The sequence below is a fragment of the Fundulus heteroclitus genome, chromosome 3 (assembly GCF_011125445.2).
Source record: "Fundulus heteroclitus isolate FHET01 chromosome 3, MU-UCD_Fhet_4.1, whole genome shotgun sequence".
In the NCBI taxonomy this organism is placed as follows: Eukaryota; Metazoa; Chordata; class Actinopteri; order Cyprinodontiformes; family Fundulidae; genus Fundulus; species Fundulus heteroclitus.
The window spans coordinates 12,550,085-12,562,912 of NC_046363.1; the positions used below are offsets into that span (position 1 = coordinate 12,550,085).

A 12,828-nucleotide genomic window follows, 5' to 3' on the forward strand; every position below is an offset into this window, starting at 1 on the left:
TTTGAGTTGACAATTTTGGCCTTAAATAAAATCCAGTGGCTCCGCTTACCTCCAGTATGCTCCTAATCTACAAATACAGTTCAAATTTGTATAATTTAATATCGATATGAATACGGCTGTTCTGTGAAGGTTTTAGAGCTTTGTTGGAGAACTTTAGTGAGCAAACAGCTCCATGAAGTCCAAGGGACGCCAGCAGACAGGTTAGGGAGAATTTTGTGTAGACGTTTAAAGTAGGGTTGATTTATAAAACAACAACCCAAACTTTAAACGTCTCAAAGAGCTATGCTCAGTCCATCGTGTCAATACAGATGTCTAAACCGACAGGTCAGACAAGGAGAGCATTAATCCGAGAAGCAGATGAGAAGTTCATGTAAATGCTGGAGGGGCTGCAGAGATCCACAGCTCAGGTGGGAAAATCTTTTAACACGATATCCAATATGTGTAGACTCAACAAATCTAGCATTTTTGGAGTGGCCAAAAGAAAGCAATTACTGAAAGAAAGCCATAGGCCCATTTGAATTTTGCAACAAGCAAAGTTTGTGAAAGAAGGTGCTCTGGTGAGATACGGCCAAAAATGTACTTTTTGGTCTACATGCAAAGGGCCATGTTTGGCTGAAAAGTAACACTGCACATAATTCTGAACACACGACACACACTGTGAAATATGGTTGAGGTGGCCTTTTGCTGTGGGGGGTGATTGCTCCATTAGACGTGGAGAAGCCAGTTCAGTGAATATATATGAATACAAACCAATGCTTTGAAGAAAAAAATTTAGAGGTCACAAAAAACTGGAGACTGGGGCTGAGACTCACCCCACAAGCTACAGCGGAAAAGTTTTCATCAAATTAACAATCTCAGGTCAATCTGACTTTGAGGTATTTTGCAAAGAAGAATAGAAAGACTATACACTTATTGACACCCTCTGCCATCTAAAAGTTGTTTTAGAAGTGAGCATTTGTGACCCAAAAAACATTATTCTGACAAATGGGATCAGTAAAAGGAAAATTTCAGGAATTCTCACTATAGGATGATTTATTGCAATTAATTTTGAGACTATCAAACCTACTGATTACAGGAAAGAGTAATGATTTATATATATAAAAAAAAACTGACAGTTTCAATTTAATGTTTCTGGTGGTGATTTCTGCAGGCTGCTCTGCAATGCCCCATGTCTGGTTGCACAAGTACAAGAAAGGGTGAATTTCCTGGATTTGGGGGAGAGGTCAATTACAGGCAGCTCTACACCCGGCCAAGGATATGACAAACGTACATTGTGCGAGGAAAGATTTAACACCCTGGATTACTCACACAGTAATGACCTAACCACAGCCAGTAACCTCGTTACACAGAATCGCATTAACTTAAAAAAAATGGCACAGTATAATACGTAGAAAATAGTTTATGTTTTCAAAATAACTGTTTATGTCATTTGAGAAAGTATTTTACACAGGAATGTGTGTACAGTAAGTTTCACACAGAGGCATGTGTTTAACACAACAATTTTCACAGCTCAATATGGAAGTCTTTTTTTACACAAATGTATTTCTTAAACTGTTAAAAACAGCAATACGTTTTTTGTCAAGTTTTTAATTATATACATAACTAATTTAAGAACTCAGACATTTAACAGTTCTTTGGAAAACCTGCACTAATAACAAGGGAAATATATAAATGAGCATCTGGCAAAATAAACATTTTGGCAATAAGAATAGATTAGGAACTCCAAAATCAAAAGAAATGACTCGACCTTTTCATTATTGGTCCTTAATGTCCAAATATTCCCTGAGTTTCAATGATTACAAAAACCTTGAACTTGTTCTTAACTCAACTTAGCATCAAGTAAAGCATTACTTTTTAAAGTATAATACGCTGAACAATCGCTAAGCTAAATCCCTCAGAGCAGCAAATTAGACTTCAAAACATGACATTATATCACTAAAACCATTAACATGAGAAAGAAATGGGGCGTGCTCGCAGGGCGACCTATACACAGAGGCCGTTGGTCCTCAACACGGTTGACCCGGGTTCAAATCTGACGTATGGTCTTTTGCTGCATGTCTCTCCCCTAAAAAAAACCCCAAAAACATGAGAAAGAAATATGAAGCTTTGCACGAATGGGTAAACCAGCGAAGGTGTAAATGGTGGAAATATATTCAGTTTATTTATGTGTTGGGCTCATATTTACGGTAGCTACTGAGAGTTTTCTAAACTTGTATTTCTAAAGAATACTATGTTTTTTCAACTTTTTACAAAAAAAGGAAAAAAAGGATATTGTGGCATGCATTTGCATTTAACACACAAAGTCAATACCTGTTTTTCTTTGGAGCGGTCTCTGCCAGCTTTGCTTATATCTAGATATGGACATTTTTCCCATTTTGGTTTGTAACGGTTCAAATTCAGGTCGATTCAAATCTGGACTTTGACAGGGCTATGCTAACACATGTACTCTTTAATTAGACCAGTTCCTGTGTATCTGTGGCTTTATGTTTTGGTGCAATTGCCTGGAAAGGGAGGTGAACCCAGTCTCTAACAGATTTTCTTCCAGGATTATCCTTTTAGCTGAACTCATCATTTTATCAACTCTGACCAGCTTCCATGGTCCTGCTGAAGGGATATTGTCCACATCTGGTGTGAATCCCATGAAAATAGCCCTTATTAAAAGTACTTAAACTGAGAAAAACATTGACGTGTTCAATCGTCATTTTATCTGCTGTGCAAATGAATAAACACAGGAGGAATTGTGATATTAGTAAAAGGAAATGCCTCTTCGATGCTTTTTCGAGGCACTGTATGCTCACATCGTGTGCACATGAAGTTTGCGATGCGTCCCTGCTACCTTTTTAATGCATTCAAGGCAAATGCATGCAACTACTATGCTGTGAAGATTTTTAGCCGTACTCCTGGAAGTGTGCCTTGTTGAAACAAGCTTCCTTTTTTCTACTGTCAGCAAGTTTGCTTTCAGTTTTACACAGATTTCAGGCAAATCAGAGAGAAACAGGGAAGCAGGGAAATAATACGCATGACACTCATGATAATCCGGATTTGTATCCCCGCTTCCTTTTTTTACGCATTGAGAGAAATAAATGCAACTATTATGTGAAGATGTTTAGGCGTGCTCAGGGGAGTGTGGGTGTTATTGATCGTGTCTGTGTGACGGAACCAGCCCTATGTGAAATTGATCTCGCTGCTTCTCTTGTGCAAGAATATCATGGCTGATTGTTGACCCCAGAAGGTCCTTCATCTGGTCTCTAGGTCTAATATCAGAGGATAAACAAAACGGTATACTTAAGCACTGTCACCATTACTCTAAATCCTACTACAGTGCCGCCACAGTGAAGAAAAACACCTTATCTATACTCTGGTATTGATTGATCAATTCAAAGGGCTCAAAATCATTATCCACTCAAACAGAAGTCTCTGGAAATATCCAGAGGTAAAAGTACATACATTTTGAAGTAATACTTGCAGAGTTGCTCTTAAAGGATTACTCTGTAAACATCTCTGATTTTTCTGAGAACGTGGATCAAGTTTTACTTTATTACACCGAATCTCTTCTCTTAAAACACTTTGATTTAGTCTGCGCATCAGCGTGGCAACGCTAATCATCACAGAACACTGTTCACATCTGAATGGCAAGTATTGAATTATTGATTGCTTACAAATGATCAACACTATACTCAGCCTTTGTGCTCTGATTAAATCTCCAAGGTAAACGTTGAGGGAGAGACAAAAGAATCCCTGATAGGGCGAAGCGTGTTGAGATACCACGGGCCCTTTGGGAGGGGTCTGTGAACAGATGTCTGTTTTTCCAAGCACTTAGTCTGGAAAACAATTGATCAATAAAGTGAAACAGAATAAACAACAAAATTAATGAGAAGGTTTTGACCTCAAATCCTCCAACCTGCAATGAAAATCTATCTCCAGCCAGCCACACACTCCCCCAGCCGTCCTGCACCTCCATCAAACAGGTTTCCTATACTCTACTGTCAACGAGTTAGGTTTCAGTTTTACGCTGCTTCGGGCAAATCAGGAAGAAACAGTCAAGCAGGGAACTAATGTGCATGATGCTCATGATTATCCAGATTTGAGTATGATGACAGGCAGCAATGAAAGGTCACTGCATGCCTGCACACATTCTCAGTTATTTTTTCTCACGTCAACAACAAACAGGCTTAAATCATTGTCATTTTAGACATTTTTTGCATTCATATTAATACCTGAGACATTAATCTGTGGCCCAAAAAGCATCTATTTCAGTCAACGAGAAACAGTTTTGAATACTTCTAAAGCTCATTAGTTGAAGGAAAATATTTCAGAGGCACTGTTACTTTCCCAGATTTTATGATCAATATTTGGATTTCCTAACTCTCCAAGGGGAAAATCTAAATAGCAGCTTTTGCCTTAAATATTGAATTCTGAAATTTTCCACCTAGTACCGGTGTTGGTGTTGCAATACTCCAGCGTCAGCACCAGCTCGGTCCAAAGCAATCTTCCTTACTCTGCCCTGCTGACAGGATAATAAGGTCCAGCAGCAAAGACACCTAATGAGACTGAAAGACACAATAAAAGGGGACAATCAAGCTGACTGACATACTTCCAGGCCTTTTATCTCCCTGTTAACTCACCGTCTTCTGTAACTGAGCTTTACTTTGACACAATAACTGTGTGAACTGCCACCAAACGTAAGGACAGGGACCTGGAGCAGGTCAGGTTAATGTTTGACTAGATTTGGCTTTCAGGCACAGCTTCATACGAACCCACAGGGTACGTGAGGGCCGTGTGGAGCCTTCAACAGAGCGAAGTGGGAGGGCTTATGGTCAAAGGGGCTTATCTCAGCAATTGATCCGCTCCTATAAATTGCGGGGATTGCAGGGCCAAGGTGGAAATGCTCCTTCAGCTCTGTGCCTTGAAACGACCTACTTGTGTTCGGCTCTTTAGCATCTACAGCTTCATCGTCAGTCATGGGAATTGCCTACAGCGTTGGAGAGTAAGTAGCTCTGCATGCTTTTCACTGTGCACTTGCAAGACCACATGTCAGAGTGTCAGATTTCTTTCTTCAGTTATTCAAAAATAAACAGCCAAGTTCCATATAAGTCTGTTTTTTTCGGAGACTGTGGTGACGTGTGTGCAAATGTAGTTATTTTTGTTACATCGGGTAAAGGGTGTTTTTGCAGCGCATTTCTTAAGTCCATTGGATTTTTAGAAATGGAAGACAATTTAAATAAATCCTGCTTAAAAATGGGGATTTAATTACTTACCGTTTGTTTCTGGAAAATAAAACAGTTCAGCCTTCAGTAAAAGTGTCACCAATTCTTTACTTCATGATAAACCTGCATAGCTAAAGCTTGGAAAATTGAAATGAATGATCTGAACTTCAGATTTTAATGCAAGTCATGTGCTTGCTCAAGATGTCAAATTGATTTAATCTATTAAGTAAATTAAAGTACATTTTAAGGAAAAAACTGTTTAGCAATTAAAATATTGTTTGCCATTTTTCCTTTCATTTTAGCCATCAATTGTGCTTTTCTGTACAGATGTATTGTTGTGCAGGGACAAACACCCTTGCTTCAGCTGCATACATGCAGTATACGGCTGAGGGGGAAAAAATCCACAGCTCAAAACTACTACAAAACCTAGTTTCCCTGATTTAGTCTTCTCACAAATGTATTTGAGCAAAATAAATGTAATTTATACAAACTGTTGACAACATTGCCCTCAAAATATTATGTCAATTTATTTGAATAAAAAAAACAAAAAAATTAAAATACCCTTCAAATAATGCAACTAAAACTTGTCCTTATTCATATTTAAATCACACAATGGTAACATTAGAACGTAGCACTAGTTCAGAAATCAGTACTTAGTGTGATGTTCAGTGACAGCTGTCATGCGTCTTGGCATGCTCGCCGGCAGTCTCTGACATCACTGCTGGCTTCAGGTAATCAGCTAATCAGGACCTCAATGATGTGTGCTTGTGTTTGAATTTAGGGCATAGGAAAAACAATTCAAAATGTGTCCACATTTGCCTGCTGCCTTTTTCCTCGAAATTAAATGCTCTTTGCTCCCTTTTGCCTGCAGGGTTGACCACCTCTACTCCTTCTTTGTGCAGTGGGGTCCACTCGTCGATGACAAAGGCAAGATGAAGCCCTGCAAGTCTTGCAACGTCAGAAAGATAGGCCACAGTGCTTATCTTATTGTGGATAAGGAAATTGTTGGACTCAGCAAGGCTTTAAGAAATACGTTCTGCAAGCCTAAGGCTGCAAAGAAGTGGGAGGTAAGTTTGGTCCGAGCACAGTTATGATCAGGCAAAGAACAAGTCGCAGTCTGTTGGGCTCTGCATGCAAGCTCTCAACTTGTAAAACACGCCTCCCCCTCATCTCAGTATATAAGGTGGTAAAACATAAAAAAAAAAAAAAAACTGTAAAAATGATGGGAAAACCCACATTCCTTATATGGACATCCTTTCTCCTCCTCCTCTACAACAGAGCAGGGTTTCCGTTTCCATTTAGGAAGGGAGAAAAAAAAAACACACACGTTGTTGCAGTGGTTAGCCAATGTACAGCCATGCGGTTGAGTTTCCGAGCAATGAAAGTGAAAGTAGCATAGAAACTATATAAGGAGAGAGAGCAGCCCTACGAGAGCAGCAGAGATGTGGAAGCACAGAGGGCAGAAACTGACAGCCAGATCAGGAGCTATGAAGAAAAGAGAGGAAAATGTCAGAGTGCTTTATTTTGCCAGTGACTGCGTGGAGCCTTATGTTGAGGTGAGAGCTGAAAGGTGAAGGGCAACGAGATAAAAGTCTTTGTTTAACATCAAGCTCTTAGAGGATCTCTGAGACGGCTTGACGATGACTCTGAGACTTTTTTAAAAGATAAATGTTGATCTATTGCTGACAGGTCTGTGTGATGAAAAACAAATATCAGGGACGGTTAAGAAAAATGTTTTCTCATCATTTTGTCACGTCTTCCGCAGATCATCGCACTGAAGGACTCAACGCGACGCTCGAGTCTCTGCAACTCAGTGGAGTCTGAGGTTGAGGAGAGCGAGTACCAGAGCGAGAGCGAGGATGAATTCCCCGTCCTGAGCCACGAGAGCCAGCTGCTGGATGAATATCACCTACAGAAGGTCAGTTTGACTCAACAAAAGTTTTCCTTGCTTTAGTGGGAAAAAAATGACATTCATTCGGAGTTTTGGTTTGAAAAGTCGGCATTGGTTCTGTGACAGCATCGTTTGATCCGAGACTTTCTTTTTCTCTCACAACAGCTTGCCGCTCACCTGCCTCCAAGGACGCAGGGGTATCCATGGCAACTGATGTATAGCACTGCCAACCATGGGAGCAGCCTTAAGACGCTCTACAGAAACATGGCTGGTCTGGACTGCCCTGTGCTGCTGGTCATCAAAGACGTGCACAAAAAGGTTTGTGTCTTGATTTGTAGTTTCTAAAAAATAATTTTGACACCAAAAGACAAAAAAGCATCAAATAAACCAATGCACAGACTAATAAAGTGGTGTTTATGTGTTATTTTCAGGTGTTTGGGGCTTTTAGTTCGGATCCATTCAAAGTCAGTAAATACTGCTATGGCACCGGCGAGACCTTCTTGTTTAGCTTCAACCCTGACTTCCAGGTAGGGATTACTTTAGAAAAAAACTCACGGAACATAAATATACTTTTCAACTTATACAAAATGTCAGTATATTTTGCTATTTTTCACTGGATTTCAGAACAAACGACTAAAGTCTTGTGTTTGAATGCTCTTTAGCAATACAGGTGGAGCGGGGAGAACTCCTACTTTGTGAGCGGCAACTGGGAATCTCTGCAGATTGGAGGAGGAGGGTAAGCTGTCTTTTATTACAGCAAACACCAATGGGAAAGATGCAGTTTGCGATAAAATGACAAAAGGTGGTTAAAGGTTTCCTTTTTTAAATGTATATGTATGGTGTTTTTTTTTTTTAGGGGTGGCTTTGCCCTGTGGCTGGACGCAGATTTGAACCGCGGTGCGAGCTTTTCCTGCCCTACCTTCCACAACGCTCCTCTTTCCACGCACGAAGACTTTATCATACAAGACGTTGAAGTCTGGACTGTGCAGAACTGAATGAGGACTTTAAGAAAATGGGATTCACTATTCGAAGTTGTGAAACTTCAAGCCGACGTGTCTGTGTATCCAGATAGAGCACCCGCCATCAGATCTGCATCTGGGCCAGAGTGCCTGCGCAGTCTGAAGCCTCCATGACCGGTTCTCTAAGTGGGCCTGCTGTTCGGTGAACAGGGACTGTTAGAAGCAAGTAGCAACAGGAAATCCTGCAATTCGGGCCACTGTTACTGTAAGCTTCTGGGTGTTCACCACATTTACCCTGACTGAGCTCTTCTGTGATCCTGAAGAGCATTATGGCACCAGGTTCACCAAGTTTGCTTACAATTATGGCATTGTATGCATGTGTTGTGATATCTATGTTTACACCTGCCTATGATCTCACGTGGCATTATTTATTCGATGGTAAAGACACTGTAACATGGTAGAAGCTAGAGTTTCCTATCTGAGCTCCCCCAAAAAAGGCGTGGTTTTAATGTAACTCCGTTTGAAAAGACAATACCTCACATGAGGTGAGGTAAAGCACAGCTTTGCACTACGAATAGCTAACTGTATTGTCAGTAACATGTGGTGTTTGAGGAGGAAGGGAAATCTGACCGTGATGCTACTATGTACGAAAATGCATATAAGAAATACCTACTATTTTAAATCTTTGGTTTATTTTTGTATGTAATTATTTAAATATAAATCCTTTTTATACAAAGAATTTAAACAAGAACGTAAAGCACATTTTAATGTATGTCTGCTTGGTTTGTTGTTTTTGGAGTATAAACTTGATCCTGTCGGGCAGTGCTGGCACTGCCAAGGTCCCTTTCACTTAAAAAAAGAATAAATGTGTTTCATCTAAACTTCATACCATTAAGCTTTTTAGAAGTAAAAAAAAAGCTTAATAAGACCCTAATAAAAAAGGCAGATGTTTTCATACAAAATGTGTCTTGTCGTGTTCTTGATTGAAGGTTCAAACAGCACTCAAGTACCTGGAAGGATGAGATGAAGTACCCAAAATAATTATTTGAGATTGACAGTGAAACGTGAAGAGGAAAGTTTTCATCCCTCTCTGTCCAGCGACTGACCCACCAGTAGTACGCATTACATTAATTATGGTACTGTATTTTATATGATGAAATATAAATCAAATATACAGTCTCACAGGCTTCAGAAATCAGTGTAATCTATCAAGGTCAGCTACAAAAAAAGGTCTGCTGAAGGATCTAAATACAAATCCTTAGTTAAAAACTTTAATGGGGAATTTAATACTTAAAGAACTCAGTTGGCCTTTTGTTAAACATTAAAAATATATTTTATTAGTTATTTAAGATTGACTGAAATATTGCTTTATTATAATACAGATTATTACATTTAACCCCATCCCTTTTATTTAGTTGTAGTCTGTTAAGTTTTACAGCTATAATTTCCAAATTGCTCTGGGTATTTTGACTATAAACATCATGACAGTGGCTAAAATTGGCTGTAACCAGATATTTTTAAATAAGAAAAACATAATTCCCAAATGTGTGGTTGGGAAAAGCCTAAAAAGGTAATATGCAAATGTTGAATTTCAAGTACGTATTTGAACTGCACCAGCTTTTAACCATCTATTGCAATTAGGGAGTTTAGCCCCTCATCCCTGATTCACATCTGCCGATACATTTCATTTCTCATAGGTGCTGCAATATGTAAGGAGCTGATTAGGACATCTCTGTCCATTGTGGAGTCAGCACCACTCTTTAATTCATCAGTTTCGCTATGCTGTATCAATGTGTTACTTCTGTTTTCTGATACAACCTTGACTGTATGTTTGAGTTGGTGTGCGTCTATCTGAATACCTACTTGTTTGTCAGGCTGTCCCAGTCTGCCCTAGTTAATCAAGCAATCGTCATCAAAAATAATGAAATTAAGTCTGTCAACAGAGAAAATATATAATTTTGAATAAAGTTCTAAATGTACATAAGGTTTTAAAGAAAATGCTTAGCCCAGCTAATTTTAAATGTGTTATTTAAAGTGGAGAAAACCACAAAACCACAAAAGTTAAGTCCATCTCACTCAAAATTATTCATAGAAACAACTTTTCTTATGTCTTTGAATTTTCCAAATAATGATAAAGAGCCATGATAGAGAGTCAATATTTGTTTTGTGGTTTTTTTTTAATCAAGGTGTTAGGAAAGTGCCGTCATAAAGGAAATCCACCAGATGGGAAATTTCTTCAGCTATTGAGTTTCTTATGAATTTCCTGTTTACTTGGAATGCAGTTTAGAGAATATTTTAACTTTTGGTCTTATTATTTGACCTCTCCCTTAACATGGGTGTTGCACTTTTTACTCATCATTAACTCACTTTTGTTAGATTCATGCATATGTCACAGGCCTCAGTGAAATAATTAATTACATCAAGAGCAGCAGGAGTTTGATTATTCTTTAAAAAAAGCATAAATAAAGTATGTATAAAGTTAGCCCTTTTTAAGAGGGCTAAAAATAGGAACAACAAATAGATTCATGTTTAACTGAGTTAAAGGCTTTTGAAACCATTGTCATGCATCAAATTAAATAATGAAGATAATCCATTTTCCAGTTTTTCATGAACCTTAACTGTAGCCGTGTATCCATCACATTTTGAAGTTTTGCATTAGAAAAGATTGATTTAAATGGCAAAATTCAAAATAACTTCCTCAATTTGGCAAAAAGGTTTTGACCCTTGCTTGAGGTGGTTTTTGGCTTTTCCAAACAACAGTTAATGCACGAAGTGAGAGATGAAAACACGTTGACACAATATTCCCCAAAACACGAATTAAAAATGCATTTCTTTCTCAACGTTAGCAAGCAACATTGCCACTACTAGTTGCCATTATAACCACATTCCTGAAAACCTCTCTCTTTTTTTAGACGTGTGCTCCATGCTAGTTTCCAACCTCTACTTCCTTCTGACAAAATTATGCTTTCCAAAATCAAAATTGTTGGATGGAAACATGGCTTGTGTGACATCAATAATTATTACCAGAACTTTCATTCTATTTGCAAATATTGAAGCCATACTTTTCTAATAATTGCTTATAAGGGATATAGGCCTTCATTCATCAGTAAAAAGAAAGGTTGCATCTGGTTTTGTGTCATGTTTAAAGTGTTATGAGTAGTATTCTTTATACTTTGTGGGAAGATCTGTAGGAAAAATGGAGCAAGGCGAATAGAAGATTTATTAAAAATGTATGCTATTAAACCATCTGTGCCAGGAGATTTATTGTTTTGAAGTGCAGTAATGGATTTCCTAAATGTGGGAGGGCTTTCCCAAAAAAAGTCCTGTCTTACATTTTAATGGTTTTAAGGCTTGTTAGGTTGTTGAGAACTTCTTTAAAGCTCTAAATTATAATTTGAACTATACAGTTTTGTGTCAAAGGTGCCAAAAAAATTCATATTTGACTCGGATTGTCAGAGATAGCACCATTAATGTTTAGCTGATGGACTAAGTTTAACTTTTGATCTGCATTTTTCCCTCCTCAAGCTATTTTTTCCTGGACCCCCAAAAAGCTCCCTCCCCCTTGCATAAAAAAATAAAAATAATAATAATCCATGCACAATTCTGCAAAAAAAACTGTTTTATGTATTTTGCAGATCTAATAAAAAGGTTCATCCACCTTCAAAATATTTTCTGGGGACCTCTGGATAAAGAGATAATTGTATTTATTATTTATTACTTCATATTCCTTACGTTTATTCATTTGACTCCTATGTTATCTTTCAAATTTGCCTGCTTTAATTTCAAGGATTTCCCAGTTGGTGCAAAAAGAGGACTCTTTTTTTTTTAGCTTATTCCCATTATCAGTAACAATCTTATCAGGTTGAACCTTGGCCTTTACATGCTTTAGTAAAAAGTTTTTAAGTTTACAATAAGAACATTTGTGGGGTTATGCTATCAACCTTAAACATTTGCGTATTTATATTAACCGCTCTGTTGTCAGTGAGAAGGGTGCCAGTCTCTATGAATTGGAGCCATAAAGGGATTCTGTCCTCTAGGATATTTAATAATTTGCCGTTCTGAGTTTTTTCGTTGCAACCAAACATATAGGCTGTGATTAAGGTGCTATTACTATGACTAACAAAAAACACATTTAATATCCTACATTATCCGCGTCTGAATCACCATAAATTATTTTTAATGCAGCAACTCTGGTTTACTCACCAATAGAAGCCTGAAAATATTTACTGATGGGTCGATTTAGCTCAAGGGGGAATAATTATCGCATGGCTCTGATCCATGGTATAACCAGAGACTGATGCGCATGCATGAGTTTCAGAAATTATCGTCATCAGATGTTGAGCAACTTTCTTGGAAGAGACAGAAATCGGTTTTGAACTGTTTAGCATAATACGAACAAAGGCTTTCATTTACAGGTTTGTCTTGACCCTCTGGCATTAAGTGAAACTAGTAAAAAATACACATTTTCTACAAGAAATTAAAAAAGTAAGTTATGAAACACAGAATCTATCTAGAGCAGGGGTTCCAACCGGGTTGACTTTAATTTGATTTGTGTCCGATGACAAGCGAGAGAGAGAGAGAGAGAGAGAGAGAGAGAGAGAGAGAGAGAGAGAGAGAGAGAGAGAGAGAGAGAGAGAGAGAGAGAGAGAGAGAGAACCTTGGTAGAGCAGACCAGAGTAATAATAACAGAGATGTTATTATTATTAAGATGTTTTTAATCAGAGAAATAAAAACTTTCACAGTGGTTACATTCAGCAGGTAGACACGCCCA

General features: G+C 38.2%; 1 protein-coding gene across 2 annotated transcripts; it reads left to right on the forward strand.

Annotated features, from left to right (window-relative positions):
- Positions 1-4,877: 4,877 nt before the first annotated feature.
- LOC105923155 (TLD domain-containing protein 2) lies at positions 4,878-9,027 on the forward strand. 2 transcript variants are annotated; one of them, XM_012859059.3, is made up of 7 exons: positions 4,878-4,987; positions 6,079-6,274; positions 6,973-7,125; positions 7,264-7,416; positions 7,530-7,625; positions 7,761-7,834; positions 7,955-9,026. In XM_012859059.3, the coding sequence occupies exons 1-7, from the start codon at positions 4,962-4,964 to the stop codon at positions 8,091-8,093; spliced, it is 837 nt and encodes a 278-aa protein (XP_012714513.1). In that variant the 5' UTR covers positions 4,878-4,961; the 3' UTR covers positions 8,094-9,026. The 2 variants fall into 2 exon arrangements, with proteins under 2 accessions (XP_012714513.1, XP_012714520.1); XM_012859066.3 differs by lacking the exons at positions 4,878-4,987; positions 6,079-6,274 and adding an exon at positions 6,298-6,763 and having other exon boundaries at positions 7,955-9,027.
- Positions 9,028-12,828: the final 3,801 nt, after the last annotated feature.